Source organism: Armigeres subalbatus, chromosome 3 (assembly GCF_024139115.2).
Source record: "Armigeres subalbatus isolate Guangzhou_Male chromosome 3, GZ_Asu_2, whole genome shotgun sequence".
Classification (NCBI taxonomy): Eukaryota; Metazoa; Arthropoda; class Insecta; order Diptera; family Culicidae; genus Armigeres; species Armigeres subalbatus.
The window spans coordinates 429140812-429164319 of NC_085141.1; the positions used below are offsets into that span (position 1 = coordinate 429140812).

General features: G+C 39.9%; 4 protein-coding genes across 10 annotated transcripts in view; 1 reads left to right on the top strand and 3 right to left on the bottom strand.

Moving 5' to 3' along the window:
* Window positions 1–2034, top strand: part of LOC134227514 (sex peptide receptor) — a 138511-nt gene extending 136477 nt beyond the window's left edge. The window contains exon 7 of the mRNA XM_062709067.1: window positions 1036–2034. Coding sequence (XP_062565051.1) covers window positions 1036–1654 — 619 coding nt within the window. The 3' untranslated portion in view covers window positions 1655–2034. The remainder of the gene's footprint in view (window positions 1–1035) is intronic.
* The window catches only part of LOC134227513 (putative uncharacterized protein DDB_G0271606), a 441623-nt gene extending 430037 nt beyond the window's left edge, over window positions 1–11586 (bottom strand). For 3 of the 6 annotated variants that reach the window (XM_062709065.1, XM_062709064.1, XM_062709058.1), the window contains exons 1-2: window positions 11368–11585; window positions 2041–2062 (exon numbers count right to left, since the gene is read on the bottom strand). The gene's annotated coding sequence lies outside the window, so the exon portion shown is untranslated. Of the gene's footprint in view, window positions 1–2040; window positions 2063–11325 lie in introns of all 6 variants that reach the window. The other 3 variants (XM_062709066.1, XM_062709061.1, XM_062709060.1) reach the window with 3 other exon arrangements.
* A 1126-nt stretch (window positions 11587–12712) lies between these two features.
* Window positions 12713–15097, bottom strand: LOC134227516 (zinc finger protein 613-like). 2 transcript variants are annotated; one of them, XM_062709070.1, is made up of 4 exons: window positions 14770–15097; window positions 13443–14689; window positions 13070–13376; window positions 12713–12999 (listed from the first exon to the last, which is right to left on the bottom strand). In XM_062709070.1, the coding sequence occupies exons 2-4, from the start codon at window positions 14653–14655 to the stop codon at window positions 12888–12890; spliced, it is 1632 nt and encodes a 543-aa protein (XP_062565054.1). In that variant the 5' UTR covers window positions 14656–14689; window positions 14770–15097; the 3' UTR covers window positions 12713–12887. The 2 variants fall into 2 exon arrangements, with proteins under 2 accessions (XP_062565054.1, XP_062565053.1); XM_062709069.1 differs by having other exon boundaries at window positions 13443–15097.
* Window positions 15098–15225: 128 nt separating this feature from the next.
* On the bottom strand, window positions 15226–17204 carry LOC134227515 (zinc finger and SCAN domain-containing protein 12-like). Its single transcript, XM_062709068.1, has 3 exons — window positions 15808–17204; window positions 15435–15744; window positions 15226–15364 (listed from the first exon to the last, which is right to left on the bottom strand). The coding sequence occupies exons 1-3, from the start codon at window positions 17171–17173 to the stop codon at window positions 15247–15249; spliced, it is 1794 nt and encodes a 597-aa protein (XP_062565052.1). The 5' UTR covers window positions 17174–17204; the 3' UTR covers window positions 15226–15246.
* Between the last annotated feature and the right edge of the window lie 6304 nt (window positions 17205–23508).

Below are 23508 nucleotides of genomic sequence, written 5' to 3' on the forward strand. Positions count from 1 at the left end.
CAAAAAGCTCAAAAGGCTTCTTTCAAGAGATTCGGAAGGTTCTTTTCAAAAGGCTCGGAAACCTTCTTACAAAAGGCTCGGAAGCCTGCTTTCAAGTGGCTCGTACCTGCTTTCAAGTGGCTCGTCAGCCTCCTTTAAAGAGGCCTGGAAGCCTACTTTTAAAAGGTTCGGAAGCCTCATTACAAGTGGCTCGAAAGGTTCCTTTCAAATGGCTCTGAATGCCTCGAATGGATCTAAACCCTCTTTTTAAGAACCTCGGAATTCTACCTTCAAGAGGCTCGGAAGCGTATTTTCAATATGCAAAGCCTTTCAACAAGAGGCGCGGAAGCCTACTTTCAAGATATTCAGAAGGTCCGTACTAGAGGCTCGGAATTCTCCCTTCAAAGGGCTCGGAAATAATATTTCAAGAAGCTTAGAAGAATACTTTCAAGAGGGGGTACCTCAAATAATGCAAAAGTTCGAAGGGGTACCTCTCAAGAAAAAGGTTGAGAACCGCTGTCCTAGAAGAAGAATATAGATCCCCTAATAAAGTGAAAAAATCCCGTTGAAATTCTCGTAGGATTTTTCATGTGTATGAATAAATTAGTAAGATTTTCCTGTGGAAGTTCCAAATTTATCTTTAAATTCAGATGAATTACTTATGGAGATTCAGAAGATTTCTTGTAAAAGTTCAGAAGCATTTTCCGAGAATCTATAAAGAATAATTTCCTATAGAAGTTTAGATAAATTTTCTGTGTTAATTTAAAGAAATTGCGTTTGGAAATGCATTAGATTTTTCTGTGAAGACTCTGAAGGATTGCCTGTAAAATAAATCAGAATAATCTCCTATGAAAACTCAGAAGAGTTTTCTAAGGAAATACAATGCTTTGTCGAAATAAATCCCCATGAAAATATCAAGAGCCCACCCATTGAGAAGAATTTATTTAGAATTAAAAAAACATTCCCTTGTATAAACACTCAAAAGCTAGGATAGAACAACATTGTAATGACACTGTTTATTGAAAATAAAATGCTTTTTTCTTTCCGCCTTTTCAGATCATATAGTCTGGTGACAATAGAATGGAACGGCCATTCAACGGAAGTGTGCCACACCGAGACCTCAAGCTGGGTGCATGACTACGTGGGCGAAGATGTGTACTACACTTTCTACTTTTCGTTCCGGATATTGTTCGTGCATCTGATACCGTGCGGGAGTTTGGTCGCGTTGAACGTGTTGCTGTTCAAGGCGATGCGCCAAGCACAGCAGAAGCGCGAGCGCCTCTTCAAGGATACCGCCAAAAAGCGTGAATGCAAGCGGGTTCGGGACTCCAACTGCACCACATTAATGTTGATAGTTGTGGTGACAGTTTTCCTAGTCGTGGAAATACCACTTGCTGTGATTACGGCCTTACACATCATCTCCTCGCTTATTTACGAGTTCCTCGACTACTACATTGCGAATCTGTTTATCTTGTTTGCGAACTTTTTCCTCATCGTTAGCTATCCAATCAATTTTGCAATCTATTGCGGGATGTCGCGTCAGTTCCGTGAAACGTTCAAAGAAATTTTCATCAAATCGAGCAAACAGATACCAGGCGGAAAGAAGGATTGTGCCTCGTCGCGGTATTCACTGGTCAATGGGCCAAGAACCTTCACCAACGAAACGGTGCTGTAATAAACTGTAACTATAGTCTTATTTAGTCAAATGTCAAATAAATTAGAGAAAGTTTTTGTCTCCACGTGTGTCATGACTTATGTAACGGTTGCGTGAATTATTGTTTGCTAAATAGAAAACAAATCTTTCGAAAAGCCACAGTAAAATGAGTCAAATCACTTTCATGATTTTCTTATACCGTAGTAGTAAATTATTAAACAAAAGTAAGAACATCCAGCCGACGACCGTTGCCCAACTCATGAATTAACAAACAAAAAATGAAAAATAGTTTACCAGAAAAAAAATCCAACGCTCAGTACAATTAATATTACCAAAAAATGAATATGTCCTCTGGTAATTACCAAGGTAACATCGTTATGAAGAGTGTTAAATCTCAATGAACTTACCTGTCAGAGCGAAGCAAAGAAGCTGAAAGAAATAAAACACAATCAACAGTTAGTTATTGGATAAAGAAACAAATCTCATTTGAATAAGAAATTAAGAGCCCAATTTTCTAATTCAAATGACGAACAAATGGAGCACGGAAGGACCATTGCAACAGAAACAACACGAAAAGCCGTCAGTAATGTTGCCCGAAATCGCGAACAAAGTAAACAACGAGGCATGATTTTTCCCAGATAGCCATTCTTATCTAGAGGAACAGTCAATTTTATTCACTGTTCAAATTTAGATTGATATAGTCTCAATACGCATCCAATAGACCAGAAGTGGAAGCTTTCCCGAAATCGCTCGATTAGTTACGTTGAGTAGCAGAATTGTGGAAGGAGGATAAACAGAATCCGCTCCATAAGGGCGAACAATGACGGAGACTTTTATCTCTACAAGCATCATACAACAGAACACTCCAGCGAATTGATTCAGATGAAGCGTGTTCACTTTGCTCTTAAGTGAGATAAACACTTGAATGGAATCGATGAAAATATAAAAACCCAACTCTTTCCTAGCAACGAAAAAAAAGGTTTTCTTCGCATTTCCGGTTGCGTTTTTGAATTGAGTAACAGGAAGACTGCTACAAAAGAAAGATCGCACTGGTCAAACATTAGATATATACAGTAGTTTATGGATGAGATAAAGAAATTTTATTTGTACCACCGACTACGGAACAAAAATTGAATTTAAAGTCGTATATTTTTAGCTATCGGATATGTCTAACAAATTGAACAGGAACAATACACAATTATTGCTATTATAGTTGCGTTGCCGAATAAGATGAATAGGAAAAGAAAGGCATGAAACTTTTAAGAACTAAATGTTTATTTATGAGATGAAACTTTTAAAACATGAATGTTTAAAAATAAATGAAAAAAATTAGATTTTTATCATCATTTGTACTTGATTTTAATTAAAAAAATTGTGTTTTAATGTGTTTATTGAGAAAGCATTCAGAGACTGCGTAAGATTTTTTTTATTTATTACCAGACTAAGGCCGGAGTGGCCTGTGCTGCACATAAAAGTCTTCTCCATTCAGCTCGGTCCATGGCTGCACTTCGCCAACCACGCAGTCTGCGGAGGGTCCGCAAATCGTCTTCCACCTGATCGATCCACCTTGCCTGCTGTGCACCTCGCCTTCTTGTTCACGTTGGATCGTTGTCGAGAACCATTTTCACCGGATTACTGTCCGACATTCTGGCTACGTGCCCGGCCCACCGCAGTCGTCCGATTTTCGCGGTGTGAACGATGGATGGTTCTCCCAACAGCTGATGCAACTCGTGGTTCATTCGCCTCCTCCACGTACCGTCCGCCATCTGCACCCCAGCATAGATGGTACCCAACACTTTCCTTTCGAAAACTCCCAGTGCGCGTTGGTCCTCCACGAGCATCGTCCAGGTCTCGTGTCCGTAGAAAACTACCGGTCTAATAAGCGTTTTGTAGATAGTTAGTTTGGTACGGCGGCGAACTCTATTCTATTGGAGCGTCTTGCGGAGTGCCAAGTACGTACGATTTCCAGCCACTATGCGTCTTCGAACTTCTCTGCTGGTATCGTTATCGGCGGTCATCAGTGAGCCCAAGTACACGAATTCTTCAACCACCTCGATTTCGTCACCACCGATAGTAACTCGTGGTGGGTGTCTTACATTGACCTCTCTAGAGCCTCTTCCTACCATGTACTTCATCTTCGACGTGTTGATGACTAGTCCAATCCGTTTAGCTTCGCTTTTCAGTCTGATGTAGGCTTCCTCCATCCTCTCAAAGTTACGTTCCATAACATCAATGACGTCGACGAAACCAAATAACTGGACGGACTTCGTGGAAATCGTACCACTCGTGTCAATCCCTGCCCTTCGTATTACTCCCTCCAAAGCGATGTTCCATAGCAGACACTGAAGACTACCACCTTGCCGTAACCCTCTGCACATTTCAAAGGGACTCGAGAATGACGCTAAAACTCGAACTACGCACATCGCACGATCCATCATCGCCTTGATCAACCGTATCAGTTTATCCGGAAATCCGTTTTCGTGCATTAGCTGCCATAACTGTTCCCGATCGATTGTACCATATGCGGCTTCGAAGTCGAAACGGCGCGGCTCTTTAAGTACGCCGTTAAGGTATGCTGTTTTGATATCGATGTGTTGAACAAGTAACTTCCGTTCTGCAGCAACTGTGAGAAACGTCCGAAAAGTTATTTGACGAGTAACCGGCGCAAAAACTTGATCAAAATCTATCCCACTCTTTTGGCTGAATGCTCGAGCTACGACTCTTGCTTACCTCCTCTTCCTGCTGTCTTTCATCCTGCACAGTCTCCGAAATTAGGATTTCAACAGGTAGTGGTTCCACCTTCTATGAAACGAGTGTCCCTGCTGATGACGATGGAATCAGTTTCAGTGTCAACAAACCTAAAACCTTTGTGTTCCAATGAATATCCTACAAAAGTGAGCCGCTTTGCTCTCGATTCTATCTTACCACCACAAAGGCTTGGCTAACGAAACCGGATGAGGTCCGGTTTACGCCCCCTTCTTCTTCTGCTTCTTATTGGCATTACATCCCCACACTGGGACAGAGCCGCCTCGCAGCTTAGTGTTCATTAAGCACTTCCACAGTTATTAACTGCGAGGTTTCTAAGCCAAGTTACCATTTTTGCATTCGTATATCATGTGGCTAACACGATGATACTTTTATGCCCAGGGAAGTCGAGACAATTTCCAATCCGAAAATTGTCTAGACCGGCACCGGGAATCGAACCCAGCCACCCTCAGCATGGTCTTGCTTTGTAGCCGCGCGTCTTACCGCACGGCTAAGGAGGGCCCTCCTCGCCCCAACCACATCCTAAATGGAGTCTTCTGGACTGATCGGGACGGGTCACGATTATGGATTAATGTAGCAATCAAGACAATTCCCCCCAATATCGTTTATCGAGACCAGCGTCCAGTAGCATATAGGTTGCCATTTCGGAGATGGATCTGGTTTTCCGTTCTGCTACACCGTTTGACTGCGAACTGTAGAGTGTCGTAAATTTATACTTTTTTCACGACAGAAATTACGTAGCAGTTTGTTGTTGAACTTTTAGGGCAGCAGGGACTATGTCCAAGGGATTGACGATCCCTCCCCAGGCCATCTGCGAGTTGTGGGGCTTGCCTAGGATGCGGTGGGGTTTGACAGTGGGCCCTGTTAAACCTCTATAAAAAACTACATGTATCCGCAAGTAGGCCTCACCAAAGCGACCGTGTGCCGCTCAAAGCGCACAAGCCCAAGTCCTGGTGTTAGGTGGGACGCTAAACAGCCCTGACACGACGGCCCTCCGACGAGACAGGAGGTTTTCGCAGGCCCAATAAGCCGCCTGGAATCATTACGAACAATATAATCAATCATTACGAACAATATAAGAGATAATGCGACTCGATATAATCGGCAAAGACCTAGGCGACGAATACAGGATCACGATTGGAAGCTTGGAACATGGAATTGCAAGTCGCTAGGTTTCGCAGGTTGCGACAGGATGATCTACGATGAATTACAGACCCGACCCGACGGCGAGAAAGAAGCGTTCTATGCACAGCTGGAGCAGACATACGATGGATGCCCACTGCGGGACGTCAAAATCGTCATCGGTGACATGAACGCACAGGTAGGATGGGAGGAAATGTATAGACCGGTCATCGGATCGGATAGTCTGCACACCGTATCGAATGACAACGGCCAACGATGCATAAACTTCGCAGCCTCCCGCGGAATGGTAGTCCGAAGCACCTTCTTTCCCCGCAAAAATATCCACAAAGCCACATGGAGATCACCTAACCGAAAAACAGAAAACCAAATCGACCACGTTCTAATCGACGGTAAATTCTTCTCCGACATCACGAACGTCCGCACTTACCGCAGTGCGAATATTGAATCCGACCACTACCTCGTTGCAGTATGCCTGCGCTCAAAACTCTCGACGGTGTACAACACGCGTCAAAGTCGGACGCCGCGGCTTAACATTGGGCGGCTACAAGACGGTAGACTAGCCCAAGAATACGCGCAGCAGCTGGAAGTGGCATTTCCAACGGAAGAGCAGCTAGGCGCAGCGTCTCTTGAAGATGGCTGGAGAGATATTCGATCCGCAATTGGTAGCACCGCAACCGCTGCACTTGGCACGGTGCCCCCGGATCAGAGAAACGACTGGTATGACGGCGAATGTGAGCATTTAGTAGAAGAGAAGAATACAGCATGGGCGAGATTGCTGCAACACCGCACGAGAGCGAACGAGGCACGATATAAACGGGCGCGGAACAGACGAAACTCGATTTTCCGGAGGAAAAGCGCCAACAGGAACAGGGTGTCGACTCAAATTTGAGAATAAAATTCCTGACTTTCCTGACTTTCCAGACCATTCCTCGAAAAATTCCAGGTATGAAAAATGTTTTTTTTTAAAAGCGTATGAAAATCTCTGCATGTGTGAATCCTTGAAGTCCATATGACTTGCTGAGCTACTGGAAGTCTAATCACTTCTAGAAATAAAACATTAAGGATTCGTATAATATCGATAGGTAATTCAAGTCGTTCGCAAAGATCTAAGTAAATGCGCAGAACTCCTGAAAGATTTTCAAAATTCACATCGTTAAAATTAGTTGCAATTAATGTAATAAGTTTTTTGTGCCCTCATCCACCATTTGGAATTCTCACGGATTTCTTCAAATCGTTGAAGTTTTTATTATCTTTGTGGAAAATTGTGTGAAATCTTGTATCTTTTGACACGACTTTTGAACTCTTTCTAAACAATCGTGAAAGCTTCTAGCGATCGTTCTAATGCCGTTAAAAAATCTTCCGGATAAGTTATTTTCGTGAACATCGAGAAACCTCCATGGCTCTCAAGTATACTTACGGAGTAAGAATTCTTATTCTGTAGAGTTTATGGACTTCTAAAAATAGTTACGGGCTGCTTGCTATCATCCAGATAATCAAGAATGCAATCCCTACAAGCTCGAATAAATCTATATGCAGCACTTACATTAAGCCCAGTAAAACATTCTAACCATTGCAATAATTTAAATAATTTGGTCTGAATACACTCAGGTCGTTCAATTTCTGTTTAAATAAATCAATGGTCCCATGGAAAATATCAAAATAGGGAATTTTTGTGAAGAAGTGCCATAACTAGTCTCAAATGCTGAGGGAGCTTCTCCTACTCCAGTAATTTGATCGATTTTCAGTTGTTGTTTTTTTTTCAAAAATGGTCTTGGAGTTCCAGCATTGTTTTATTTATAGAAAGTTTAACTACTATCAACTAGATGTGAGACAACAGCAACAAGCAATGAAACTTAATAAGAACATCTAATAGTTTTTTGAAGAACTCGTGAAAATATGTTTGAAGATTCTTTTATTTATTTTTTATATGAATCCCTTCACGAAGACATTTAGTTAAAATTTGAGTAAATACCATACAATATACAAAGTTTTTGGAGCGGAGCTTTTGAAAAAAAATCAACTGAACATCCATCGAGGAGCTCCAGGATAAAACCTATCGAGACAGCTTTTTTAAATCCCATGGATTTTTTTTTATGGTTCAGTGAGAATTCTGAAGTAGTTTCTGGACGAAATTCTCGAAGATCAACCTGATTATTTCCTGATGAAATTGTTTTATAATCATCTAAAGCAGCGAATGTAATACTGAAACATTACCATTGACAACAACATTATCCTCCTCTTGCATCCGAGCATGATTATGCAGTATCGAGTAACGTTTAATTGAGACCATCGCCACCTACGTACATGAGTTAGACCATATGATGCGTTTATCCACTATCATTCTCTCTACATGACCACCTAAGGACGTGAGAATCGATTTTAGAAGCCCATCATCAAATGGAAGTTCACGTAATGTTTTTAAACCTATCCCCGCCCATGGTGTCTGTGAATCATTATCAAACTTTGCACCTTCTAACCTTCATCGTATTGTTTCAACAACAAAAAGTAATATTAGGCACATCTTTATGGTTTCATTAGACTGCAAATATAATCAATTTTGAGTACAAATAGTTGAACTATTGAAAACAATCGGTTGAATATTGATTTACAATCAATTTTTTTTTTCGTTTTCCACCAATTTTATCGAATAACTTTTGTTCTAGCGTTTTTTTCAAAGATGATTCCTTCCTATTGAAATTTAAAAAAAAAATGTCGTGGGCGGAAATAGGGTTAAAACATTACCTACATAATTTTGTTTGGAGATGATGCTGATGCTGTGGTGGGCCGACACAGGTCCACAAAGTTACTATTCGGCGTTTTCTTTCAACAAACTTGCAAATATCCAGTTATTGGTTGTAGGTTAAACATGTTTGATGATTGATTGTTGAACAGTTCTGAACTTTGGGCCATAACTCAAACTCTACTAATAAGGAAACTGCAAAAAAATCAAAACGACTCCGGCACAAAACCACTCAAACTAAATAATCTAAAATATGAAGGGGGACTTAAAAAGACTATTTGGATCAGGTCTCAACAGTGACCATTTGAGTAACACGACTTTGGTACCTCTGTTATTTCGTCAAGATTAATAGAAACAAACTCGATTACCATGGGGAACATTAAAAGAGCCCGGAGTAGACTTTTAGTCTAAATACTGCCAACGGCCACACAAAAAATAAGCTTTATAGCTTGATAGTAGAGGTGGTTGTCGACTGTAACTGCTTCGGAATATTGTTTATCGGCTATGCAGTCTGATAACCAGATAAAATATCAAAAAATAATAATTCTGATCCAACGTTTCAGTACCTTTAATTATCGTTATAAATGGATTTGAATTGGTTCAGAGTTTTATTGCCACAAGTGTCCTTGGTTTGGTATATTGCTCGAATTGAAAAAAAAATCACTAAATTTTCAATTTTTGGATTTGTGATTTTTCCCTGACCTTAATCAAAATTCCTGACTTTCCCTGACTTTCCAGATCCAAAACGAAATTCCCTGACTTTCCCTGACTTTCCAGGTTTTTCCAGGTAGTCGACACCCTGAGGAAGATCGAGACCGTGAAAAGACGGAGCAACTGTACCGCGCTAATAACACACGAAAGTTCTATGAGAAGTTAAACCCTTCACGTAAGGGATACGTGCCACAGCCTGATATGTGCAAGGACATAAACGGGAACCTTCTTACGAACGAGCGTGAGGTGATCCAAAGGCGGCGGCAGCACTACGATGAACACCTGATTGGCGATGTGGCAGACGAAGATGGCGGTATGGTGATGGACCTGGGAGAACACGCGCAGGACATAATTCTACCGGCTCCGGATCTCCAAGAAATCCAGGAGGAGATTGGCCGGCTGAAGAACAACAAAGCCCCTGGGGTCGACCAACTACCAGGAGAGCTATTTAAACACGGTGGTGAGGCACTGGCTAGAGCGCTGCACTGGGTCATTACCAAGATTTGGAAGGAGGAAGTTTTGCCGCAGGAGTGGATGGAAGGTGTCGTGTGTCCCATCTACAAAACGGGCGATAAGCTGGATTGTAGCAACTACCGCGTAATCACATTGCTGAACGCCGCCTACAAGGTACTCTCCCAAATTTTATGCCATCGACTAGCACCAACTGCAAGGGAGTTCGTGGGACAGTACCAGGCGGGTTTTATGGGCGAACGCTACACCACGGACCAGGTGTTCGCCATTCGCCAAGTACTGCAGAAATGCCGCGAATACAACGTGCCCACACATCATCTATTCATCGACTTCAAAGCCGCATATGATACAATCGATCGGGACCAGCTATGGCAGCTAATGCACGAACACGGTTTTCCGGATAAACTGACACGGTTGATCAAAGCGACGATGGATCGGGTGATGTGCGTATTTCGAGTTTCAGGGGCATTTTCGAGTCCCTTCGAAACCCGCAGAGGGTTACGGCAAGGTGATGGTCTTTCGTGTCTGCTATTCAACATCGCTTTGCAAGGGGTAATACGAAGAGCAGGGATTAACACGAGTGGTACAATTTTCAATAAGTCCGTCCAGCTATTTGGCTTCGCCGACGACATAGATATTATGGCACGTAACTTTGAGAAGATGGAGAAAGCCTACATCAGACTGAAGAGGGATGCTAAGCGGATCGGACTAGTAATAAACACGTCGAAGACAAAGTACATGATAGGAAGAGGTTCAAGAGACGACAATGTGAGCCACCCACCGCGAGTTTGCATCGGTGGTGACGAAATCGAGGTGGTTGAAGAATTTGTGTACTTGGGCTCACTGGTGACTGCCGAAAATGACACCAGCAGAGAAATTCGGAGACGCATAGTGGCTGGAAATCGTACGTACTTTGGACTCCGCAAGACGCTCCGATCGAATAGAGCTCGCCGCCGTACAAAACTGACAATCTACAAAACGCTCATTAGACCGCTAGTCCTCTACGGATACGAGACCTGGACGATGCTCGTGGAGGACCAACGCACACTCGGAGTTTTCGAAAGGAAAGTGCTGCGTACCATATATGGTGGGGTGCAGATGGCGGACGGTACGTGGAGGAGGCGAATGAACCACGAGTTGCTGTTGGGAGAACCATCCATCGTTAACACCACGAAAATTCGACGACTGCGGTGGGCCGGGCACGTAGCCAGAATGTCGGACAATAACCCGGTGAAAATGGTTCTCGACAACGATCCGACGGGTACAAGAAGGCGAGGTGCGCAGCGGGCAAGGTGGATCGATCAGGTTGAAGATGACTTGCGGACCCTCCGTAGACTGCGTGTTTGGCGACGTGAAGCCATGGATCGAGCCGAATGGAGAGGACTCTTATATACCGCACAGGCCACTTCGGCCTTAGTCTGAATAAATAATAAAGATGATAGAGGGATCTCTGCAAGTGCCGTTTTTAGAAGTGTCCGGTATTGGGAGTCCGGCGCTGGGGGATCTCCCCCTGAATATGACAATAAAATTGTCATATTATATGCGCTGTATATAACTCTTATCAAACTTTTGCATTCCATGATCAATGTTATATGAAAATCTAATTAGTGCAATATTATATGCATACCATATATTATTGATTGCAGAAGTTAGGTCAGTCTACACGGGTCATAAACCTAGTCAATTAGTTTGATGAATGGAAAATATTTCCCAGCGAGGTTTTGTAACGCATTTTATCTCATGCCGAGCTGGATCATAATAACAACCAGCCAGTGTTTTAACGCTTCCTTGACCCGATAATAAGTGTAAACTAACCGGTTATCGTTTCCAATAAAAATTACAATTACAATTATATAATTACCATGTTTAGAAACCACACTATATGAGATAATACTCTACTGACCTTGCCGTTGCTACATACCGGAACTTTCTTTAATAAAATCCACTTCTGTCATGATTAAAACCAGAACCTATAACTATCCACTAAATTTTCACTTCACTTCAATACTCTATTAATTTCCCACCAATTTACTATAAACCACTGAAACTATTAATGCAATTTTTAGAATTTTTACACGAACGACGACCCGGGATGTTTTGCTTTTTTTTGCTTGTTATTTAACACTTTGACAGCTCGTTGGTCGTTGCACGCAATGGGCGATTCTGTCAAGTTTGATCGAGCCACAGTAGGTCTATCCAAAAGATATTTTATATATTAAATATCTTTTGTCCATCCATATGGAAAACTAAAGTTTCTGCAGAAACTTTCAGAAATCATATATGATTATAAAAATATGATTAAAGTTGCGCAAAGAGGAAAGCCATTATGCTGTCAGTTTTCAAAATTTATGCTGTGATTTTGTTTTGTTTGACGAAGCCGCACTGATGCCATCTGGTAACTATGGACGTGTGCGTGAAATCTGAGACTCTCAGCGTGAAATCACTGTATTTCGACATGGTGAATATAGGAAATTTAAAAAAATGCATTTAAAATGTGTTTAACAGTGTTATACTGGAAACTTTCAAATACGTAAGGTTAGAATTTTAGAAAACTACATGTGAGGCTACTTATCAACGCGTGTTTTTTTTAATAAAAATAATTCAACTTTCGTGATGCTAATTTAAAACTACATACATCCTACCTAATTAAATTACTAACCCGAAAAATCAAACTACTGTCGACTAAAACTAACAGGCTATAGTAGAAATAAACATAAAACCTAATACATAACATGTTTTAACGGAAAAATTATTTAAGCTCTTTTAGTGGAATGTCTTCAACTGTCTTATATGAGTCAAGTACTGCTTTATTTTTGTGATGAGTTCAAAATCTATAATTAACATCCACGAAACGTGAGCATAAAGGTAAATACAAAAGATATTTTAGTAACTAACTAAAATATCTTTTGTAAATACCTATATAAATACCTAATAAAAAAATATTACAAAATAATTGAAATCTAGAGCTTGTCCTAATACACTCTGCCTAATCGTCAAATATATATTTTTTTAATTACTTTATAAACGTGTTTTTTAATGTAACATTATGTTCAACACAGAATCGTCAAATATATTTAAAGCTTATCCTATCCTGCCGGTGTTGAACTTAATCTAGAATTAAAAAACACCTAAATAAAGATTAAAAAAAAGTCCTATCCTGCGAGTCCTATCCAGACGTCCAGCTGGCTGATGCGGCATCGACAGGTGAAAAACAGGCGTAATTAAAAAATAAATACAACGACAAGAAGTATATTTATTATTCACATAATATTTACCATCATGGCTTAAGTACTATGTATTTCAGTGTTTCGATACGTAAAAAACATACGTCTACATTGTCCATTGTGAAATTAGGATCCTATGGCCATTGGATTCAGTAAAAAAAATCATTTAATGAAATTTGCTGTTCAATCAACTATTTCACTACTTATCGGCTTGTGTAGTAGCTTCTAGCACTTTATTGAGAGGGATAACTTGATTCTTTTTCATGTGCATATTTTTCTCGTGAGTTTTCATACTCCATTTATTGTTGAACCTAAAAAGTGACATAGGAAAAACATTGTTATTAAAATATTCCCCTCTTTACAAATAGTTCTATTATTTACTTTTTACCGCAAAAGCTACACTCGTATGGTAACTGTCCCGTGTGTATGGCAGCATGCTGTCGAAGGTATCTACTCAAAGTAAAACCCTTTCCACATACTGGACACACATGGGATTTTTCCAGGAAATGTAACCTTTTGTGCTCATTTAGAGTGCCAGGCATCCCTCTGACGATCTTGCCGCAAACGTTACATTCATGGGACTGAATTCCGTTTTTCGGGTGTACACGCCGTATGTGGGTGCACATGTTGGATCGACCATGGAATGACCAGTCGCAGCCATCGAAGGGACATTTGTACGGCTTAATTCCTTGATGATAGAAAATTGAATTAACTGCAATATAGGCATGTAAATTACTTGTATTGTATGTTTTACCTAGATGGCGATTCTTATGGCCTTCTATCGTTTCAGGTCGAACTGATTGACCACATAAGTCACACAAAGTTGGTAGAACAATTTGAGGAGGTCTGTTCAATTGTCTCTTTCTCGGTTGCTTGGGCTTTCTAAGTTTTCTCACTTTGGTTTGTTTCTTAACTTGATCCTGTTGTTTAACTCTTCTCTTATACTTCCTTTTTACTGGGACTGATTCTTCTGAAATAATTTCCTCTTTGACAGATAATTCCTGATTTGTTGAGATCTGCTGTAAAATGGAATCACGGTCATCATCGTCAATGCGATGAATTTCATCTGAATTATGAATCACATCTTTAGCATTTTGATCGGATTCTGGACGATATTCAACTTTCTTCTTCTTTGCCCTTTTGGCTTGAGAGTAGGATTGACCTTCATCTTCAGTGATATCGATAACAGGAATCACTTCGGTAGCTTCATCAGTGTTTACTTCAATTACATTTTCGATGGGATAATCTTCTATATCAGTCTCAAGAAGATATTCTACCTCGTTCATATCAGATTCTATCGCAAGCTCTACGGTGCATACATCACTTGCCGCGTTTGGCGTAATTGTGCTTTGCATGGTCTCATCTGCTGGAACATTTTCTTCGAACATACTAAACTCTATCTTCGGTTCTGGTAGCTCTACGCTATCCTCTTCTTCCATAATGTGCTCACCGTAGACCAATGGTTGCCTTCTTTCTTCATTCACCAAACACTCCTCGTAGAGCGCGTCTATCTGCACTCGATGTTGTTCTATGGCGGATTTGCATTGCTCAAAACTTTCGATATTTACTGGATCGTCCCAACCCTCGCCTTCCAAATGAATTCTTCTGTCTAGAAGAAGGTTGCGTGCCTTAACGACTGATGATTTGTAATCCAAGAATATGTCTATCATATTCAAACAATTAGAGCAAGCCCATGGATATAAATCGTTGTGGAAAACGCGAATCTGAAAAGCAGCGTGGACTTTCTTGCATTGACTTCTCAGGAAGATTTTCAAATTTTCTCGAGAAACTCTGCGTGAACAAAGCCGACACTGGGGAACAATTGTCTCCACCCCAAAGGCTGCTATAGGTTTATTTTCAGCATCACTATTCGACAGGTCTGAGCATCGCACATGAAACATTTCGATGTCTTGCGGATCCACTTGTGTGCCACGGCTCCTCCTGGAAAGAGTTCTGCCCTGTTTCATTTTGGCCCCCTTTTGCTGCAATGCAGTAGCGGACCTGAAAGTAAATAATAATCGATTAAACTAATGCAAACACGATACATTGACCAATTATTTTATTATTTTCTTTAATATCACCTTAGGTTTGACAAAACGCTGTCTCAAGATTGCATAACATCCAACTGTTTCAGAGTTCAGATGATTCAACATGCATTTACTCGAAAAACATTTAACGGAGCTCTGTTTAATCATCATGAGACATTCATCGTTAAAAGCATATGCGATAGAGGAAACGGTAGAATATCGATCCACTTAAGCATCTATACGAAAAGACTTCCTGGTCACAGGGTCATTGTTTTACCACACAAGATACATTTTTTTTCAATGGTTGGCAAACAAAATCATTTCAATAATAATTATAAATGGAGGACCCAAACCAATGGTCATAAAAAAGGAGTAAAAATATTTAAGAAAAAAACAAGAAACACAAGTTTTTGAACTAATTTCCATAACTTTCAGACATACGATGAATATATGTAAGAGCAACACGCTTGAGGACACTTTCTTCAATCAAATGAATCTTATTCAAGGCTCTCAGTAGTTCAGTTAACACTTTCATTCGTTATATGCTTGTCCAGGATTTTCTGTTTCAATCTCTTGATCAAAGTTGATTTGATTCTTCTTTTCGTGCATATTCTTCTCGTGAGTCTTCATACTCCATTTATTGTTGAACCTGGAAAGGAGCATGGAAACAATGTCTGAGCATACTCATTTTGTAAATAGATAGTATATGCATTACTCACTTTTTACCACAATAGCCACACTCGTACGGGAACAGCCCAGTGTGTATGACCGAATGCTGTCGCAGGTATCTGTTCAACGTGAAACCTTTTCCGCAAACTTGACACACGTAGCTTTTGTCCTTCAGGGCATGCAGCTTCTTGTGTTCATTCAAAATGCCTCGCTTCCCTCGGATGTATTTGCCGCAAACATCGCACTTATGCGATTGTACTCCGTTTTCGGGATGCATACGCCGCATGTGGTTGGACATGTTGGATCGACCGTGGAACGTCCAATCGCAACCATCGATGGGGCAGTTGTACGGTTTGATTCCTTGATGATGAAACAAATTAATTAGTTGGCAATTGAATAATGAATTTGTTTTTTATTTCATACCTAGGTGGCGATTTCTGTGTCCTTCGATCGTTTCAGGTCGAACGGATTCTCCGCATAAATCACACAATACTGGCTGAACTGATGGTGGTTTATAGTCAGGTGGCCTGTTCAGAATTGATTCTTTCGGTTTGCGTGGCTTCCTTGGTTTCTTTAGTTTGCCTTGTGACTTATGTTGATCCTGTTGTTTATCTCTTTTCCTATATTTTCTTTTTTTACGTGGCGCTGCCTCTGAATCATGTGTCTGCCTAATTTCTGATTTACCAGGTGGTTTATGTTTCGCTACCAGTTGTTGTGATGTGTAATCTGGATCATCGTCGTCATTATCAGATGAATTCAAATCAACTGGATTGTAATCTGCATCTTCTGCATTGTGGTCAGATTCTGAAGAATAGTAAACTTTTTTCTCCTTTACTCTCCTAATTTTAGATGTAGATTTATCTTCATCATTTGCTGGAGAACCGATACTGAGTACAGCAAGTTCAGTATTTGCATGGGACATTTCGAAAATTTCATCTGTGTTTATTAAACATTCAGAGTCAGCTACGTGAGCCTCCAATGCGTGTTCTACTTCATTGATATCAGATTCCAAAGCAAATTCAGCAGTGCATTCATCACTCATCGTGTGTGGAATAGTTACGCTTTGATTAATGTGAATTAAGTCATCTCTGGGAACATGTGCTTCGTCTTCTCCGATATTAAGCTCCATTTTCGGTTCTAGTACTGACGCATCTCTTCGCTCTTCTTCCATAATCTGCTCATTGTCGTTGGATGCAATCCTTCTTTCTTCCCTCACCATTTGCTCGTCATAGATCGAATCCATTTGCATTCGATGTTGCTCTATGGTAGATTTGCATTGCTTAAAACATTCGATATTTACTGGATCATCCCAACCATTATTTTCCAAATGCATTCTTTTATCTAGAAGTAGGTTGCGCGCTTTCAGCACTGCTGATTTGTAATCCAAGATTATGTCTATCATGTTCAAACAGTTGGAGCAAGCCAACGGATAAGCATCGTGATGAAACACTCGAATCTGAAAAGCAGCGTAGGCTTTCGTGCTTTGTTTTCGAAGGATGATTTTCAAATTTTCTCTAGAAACCCTACGCAGACAAAATCGACACTGGGGGATGATTGATTCCGTTCCAATGGCTTTTATCGGCTTGTTTTCAGCACCACTGTTCGACAGATCTAATCTCTTTACATGAAGCATATCGATATCTTCCGCATTGACCTGTGTTCCACGACTCCTTTTGTAATGGGTTTTGCTCTCTTTTATCTCTGCCGTTTTGGGCAACACTTGAGTAGTGGACCTGCATGTAAATAATGGCCAATTGAGATATCCGAAATCAGAAATGGTTGCATTCATTGAGTCAGAGGTTGGTTCATTCGTCAAAAACTCATTATTTTCTTTATTTATTTATTTATTTATTTATTGTTGCTACATCAACAGACTAATTTGTCCCAATGAAGGTGTGATAAAAAAAAATATTTGGGCGAATATAAAACAAAACTAAAAGTTATACATTACAATTTACAAAAACATATCAGTCTTTACGTAGTCTACTGTGCTGAAAAGAACTGGTAGAAACGGTAGAAACGGCGGCGCAGCGTCTGTCGGGGAATGTTAAAGTCGAACAAAGCTGAGACACGAATGAAGTTTCTCTGCAACCCGCTGATAGCACCATGCATTCTGTGGTTAGTTCGGCTGAAAGGCATTCTTAGCATTGCGCCGATTCGTAGTGCTCTGGGACGAACGTTGATGCTAATTTGATTCAGGATAGAGCTATCAGCAATTAGAAGAGCTCGAGTTGTCTCCCCACGGTGTCGAAGCGGTTCCAAATTTATCAACTGACATCGCGATTCATAGCTTGGAAGACGTTGTGGATCCCTCCATGGAACATTACGTAGTGCGAAACGTAGGAATCGGTTGTTATAGTTCGGGTTCCAAACTGCGGAGCCGTATTCCAGTATAGAACGTACCAGCGAGGAGTACAAGGACTTCAGACAATAAATATCGGAAAAGTCCTTTGTGGTGCGAAAAATAAATCCTAACGTTCTGGAAGCCTTGTCCGCGACATACGAGATGTGCAGCTTGTACGTGAGTTGGAAGTCGAGGATAACCTCCAAATCTTTCACCTGAGTCCTCCGTTCGATCGTGGAGTCATGTAGCTTATAATCGAAATTAATTGGTTCTTTTTTCCGGGAGAACGTAATCACAGAGCATTTTATCGGGTCGGCCATTCGGTTTATGGAACACCTGCCAGAAAATAAATTGATTCTGCAAAAAGCGACAATCGTTTATCTAGTTGATCCGGAGGAACATCTTTAAATCGTCAGCGTATGAGCCTTGGACATAAAATTATGAAGTTCACGTCATTGAAGTATAATAAGAAAATCAGCGGTCCTAGGTGGCTTCCTTGTGGTATTCCCGATGAAGCCGGGAAATCTTCAGATGTGCATTCGCCGACGGAGACCGACAGCCAGCGTCCAGTCATGTTTGTACGGAGCCATTCTAAGAAAGAACCACATATTCCAAGCCTTTGGAGTTTTGCTATAGCGATAGAGTGGTTCAGCTTGTCGAAGGCGGCGGATAAGTCGGTATATACAGTTGCCTCTCCACATCTCGATATTGAAGGAACCATCGAGATAGGGAGAGATCGAGGAATGGAAGGAAAAATTGAAATGGGTACTAGATCCAAAAAAGCTCGTTGCTACGAAAAACGACAACAAAACAAATGTCGTTTCCTGTTGTTGATATGTTTGTTATTGTCCAAAGATGGTCTAGTAACCTGAAAATCTGACCATATCGACATAAGGAGAGTGAATACTGAACGAAATATGATCAGAACCCATCGAGATAGAGAGATATCGAGATAGGGAGGTTATCGAGATGTAGAAAGCCCAAATGTATGTAGATTGAAGGGACTGAGATAACCATCGAGATAAGGAGAGATATCGAGATATAGAACATCGAGATGTGGAGAGTCGACTGTATTACGTCCGTTTGCGCTCTGTCATTCATGCATTCCGTAATATATGAAGTGAGGCACAACAAGTTAGAAGTTGTGGAGCGGCCGATCGTAAAGGCCAAGAGCATGAGCATGCATGAGCATGATTGACCGCCCACGGTTGCTACTCCGTTATTGCCAGGTCAGCTGTAATTACACAGAGAACCAACAGATGAAGTTTGGGACTAACATCATCCTCAGTAATGTAAGAACTGGTGACCCAAAATAAGCAATACCAGCGCCGGCCGTGTCCGAATGCAGGTCAATTAAGGAAGGGTAGGATAATGTTGACATGATACTCGCTTTGATAGAAGCCGACGAGTCATCTGCACTTCCACGAGTAATCACTGGGATGTTGGATATATGGGGTAGGAAGTGTGGCAGGGTTCGTTTTGGTAAACGGTTTGCCGTGTATAGCGTGTAGTTTAATCAATGAAAACAAAACTAATAATTTAATATTATAAGCCGCACAAAGCAGAACAAAATTTCGGTAACCGGCCGATCGTTCTGCTCACCGCACAAAGCAGAACAAAATTGTGATGACCGACCGGTCGTTCTGCTTACTGAAGAAAACATGTCTGGACGCGATCTAAACTTTTACTTTCTAATTAATTTACTCATCCGCACTCAGCAGAACAAAATTTCGATGACCGGCCGATCGTTTTGCTCACCGCACAAAGCAAACCAAAATTTCGAATATCAGCCGATCGTTCTGCTTACTGACGAAATATGTCTCCGATCGTTCTACGTCTTGTCTTGTCTTGTCTTGTCTTGTCTTAGCACATGCACAGCCAGTATTGAAAAGCATCCTGAAAATGTCGGTTGTATCCCCGAACATTTTCTTGTCTTGTTATTTGCAGCATATCATAAATATGACACAATTATTAAAACGGCCAGGCCCACCGTGCAGGCTCGAATTTGGGAAACAATCCATAACTCCCCGGCAATCAGATTATCTAGTAATAAATAACATGATCAACGAAGAGTTTTGAATCTACTAAAGGAAGAAACGGGGACAGCCGTACCAACCGTTTCACATTCAGGGGGAAAGATAATTGACGAATCGTTGGGAGTGACTTTGCTAAGAAGATTAATGTACACTCCTTGGGTCCTCGACGTCTTGGGATGGGACACAGTTTTTAGTCTAGTGCCCTGGCTTATACACTGATGGGCAAAAGTATTCGCACAAATTCAGATAGATTACTATGAAAACATGAAAACTCAATGAATACTCATGAACATCAGTGTACATATAGGCCTAGGTTTAAGCGCCATCACTCACTTTCTGGAACGAGAAAAAGAAAAAGAAATAAAAGCAACGAAAAACAAGCGAAAACTAATAGGACGATAATATTTTACCATATTTTTACTTACAATCTCCATGTTTTCCGTACTTGGAATCGTTCTTTTTTAATTACTCCTGACAAAACACAATTTATTGCTTACCACAAATTTTCGCGAAAAGTGAATCAGGAGTAAAAAAGAAGAAAAGAAAATAAAATCATCAGGAAATCCGATTTTCGTCAATCTCCCAGGTTCATTCTAGAGAAAAGAACCAATATTCTTTCAGATCAGTTTGTTGATCGTAATAATCATGTGAAGGTAACTGTTTGCAGAGTGCAAAAACAGCACAACTTGAGTAAAATGGACTTAAAATTACTACCAGGCAGGCCAATCATTTTATACTGTGACAGACTGCGGTAATTGCTAAAAGTTTAGGTTTACTTTTTGTGCAGAAGGTTATTTGGCAATGGATATTAAGTTGTGCACTGACAGTGACACAGAAATTGTACATAGATCAACGCTTAAAGATACGAGTTTTGATAAATATTTATTGGAAAAGGAATAAGTTTTTTTTTGCGACTTGATTCAGATAACTACTCGATATTTATGCTAGAGTGTTAAGCTGCTAATAAGGACAAGTTGGTGTTCTAGCACACTGTTGAACCAAATACTAAAATACAAGATGGCTGAATCGTGAATTTGGCAGATTGAAACACCTAGTGGTGTATTCATCTTGGACCAAACTAATCGACAAGTTTATTTGAGATAAAAGAACTATTCTTTTTCTCTAGATTACTCAAAATATCCTCAGCATAGAACTTTGGATTTTGTAGTCGGTTTGTTAATAAGCTCTATATCAAATAAAATTGTTCTGTTTTTTATGCAGTTGGCCCCAGCTCATTTCTTTTTCTGATTTATCCCATATTTCTGATCGGAAACCATAACAGTTGAAATTTTTTGACAATTTTCATCGAAAAATACTATTTTCTAACAAAACAGAATTGGCTCAGATTAGTTTACAGTAGTTTACCTAGTTTAAAGTTTTAATAGAATAGAATAAATCAATTTGCAGTATATTCGGCAAAGATGCGATTTTACCGAACGAATTATATATTCAATTACCGAATTTCAAAAAAAAATGATACTTTTACAGATGTTTCGGTAAATGTTTACCGATATCCGGTAGGATGTAACATCTCTACCGAACATAAGTTTGTTTCGTATTTTTACCAGACACGCTAGTAGTGTAAAATGTTATCAAAATAAACAAATATACAAATGAACCCCTAATGCTTTGGCTAATACGGTTACATGTCGTGTATGAATTTGTTTATTGATGGCCGATCGTAAAGGCCAAGACGTGCGAAAAAGTAAGAGCAGCATTCTCGATGTCGTTGGAGAATATCGAACTCCAGTCCATACTTCCCAACACTTCGACGATACTTTCGTGGCTCGACTGCGATGAGCGGAATAGGGGTTTCCTCAAAACTGGTGGCAATAGTGCGTCCCGGTGGCATCGGGGACTCGAGTTTGATCGAGCCACAGTAGGTCTATCCAAAAGATATTTTATATATTAAATATCTTTTGTCCATCCATATGGAAAACTAAAGTTTCTGCAGAAACTTTCAGAAATCATATATGATTATAAAAATATGATTAAAGTTGCGCAAAGAGGATAGCCACCTCCCCACACCCCTGATTTAAACGCATTATGCTGTCAGTTTTCAAAATTTATGCTGTGATTTTGTTTTGTTTGACGAAGCCGCACTGATGCCATCTGGTAACTATGGACGTGTGCGTGAAATCACTGTATTTCGACATGGTGAATATAGGAAATTTAAAAAAATGCATTTAAAATGTGTTTAACAGTGTTATACTGGAAACTTTCAAATACGTAAGGTTAGAATTTTAGAAAACTACATGTGAGGCTACTTATCAACGCGTGTTTTTTTTAATAGAAATAATTCAACTTTCGTGATGCTAATTTAAAGCTACATAACATCCTACCTAAATATATTACTAACCCGAAAAATCAAACTACTGTCGACTAAAACTAACAGGCTATAGTAAAAATAAACATAAAACATAATACATAACATGTTTTAACGGAAAAAATATTTAAGCTCTTTTAGTGGAATGTCTTCAACTGTCTTAGATGAGTCAAGTACTGCTTTATTTTTGTGATGAGTTCAAAATCTATAATTAACATCCACGAAACGTGAACCTTTATGGTAAATACAAAAGATATTTTAGTAACTAACTAAAATATCTTTTGTAACCTATAATAAAAAAATATTACAAAACAATTGAAATCTAGAGCTTGTCCTAATACACTCTGCCTAATCGTCAAATATATATTTTTTTAATTACTTTATAAACGTGTTTTTTAATGTAACATTATGTTCAACACAGAATCGTCAAATATATTTAAAGCTTATCCTATCCTGCCGGTGTTGAACTTAATCTAGAATTAAAAAAACACCTAAATAAAGATTAAAAAAAAAAAAGTCCTGTCCTGAGAGTCCTATCCAGACGTCCAGCTGGCTGATGCGGCATCGACAGGTGAAAAACAGGCGTAATTAAAAAATAAATACAACGACAAGAAGTATATTTATTATTCACATAATATTTACCATCATGGCTTAAGTACTATGTATTTCAGTGTTTCGATACGTAAAAAACATACGTCTACATTGTCCATTGTGAAATTAGGATCCTATGGCCATTGGATTCAGTAAAAAAAATCATTTAATGAAATTTGCTGTTCAATCAACTATTTCACTACTTATCGGCTTGTGCAGTAGCTTCTAGCACTTTATTGAGAGGGATAACTTGATTCTTTTTCATGTGCATATTTTTCTCGTGAGTTTTCATACTCCATTTATTGTTAAACCTAAAAAGTGACATAGGAAAAACATTGTTATTAAAATATTCCCCTCTTTACAAATAGTTCTATTATTTACTTTTTACCGCAAAAGCTACACTCGTATGGTAACTGTCCCGTGTGTATGGCAGCATGCTGTCGAAGGTATCTACTCAAAGTAAAACCCTTTCCACATACTGGACACACATGGGATTTTTCCAGGAAATGTAACCTTTTGTGCTCATTTAGAGTGCCAGGCATCCCTCTGACGATCTTTCCGCAAACGTTACATTCATGGGACTGAATTCCGTTTTTCAGGTGTACACGCCGTATGTGGGTGCACATGTTGGATCGACCATGGAATGACCAGTCGCAGCCATCGAAGGGACATTTGTACGGCTTAATTCATGATGATAGAAAATTAAGTTAACTGCAATATAGGCATGTAAATTACTTGTATTGTATGTTTTACCTAGATGGCGATTCTTATGGCCTTCTATCGTTTCAGGTCGAACTGATTGACCACATAAGTCACACAAAGTTGGT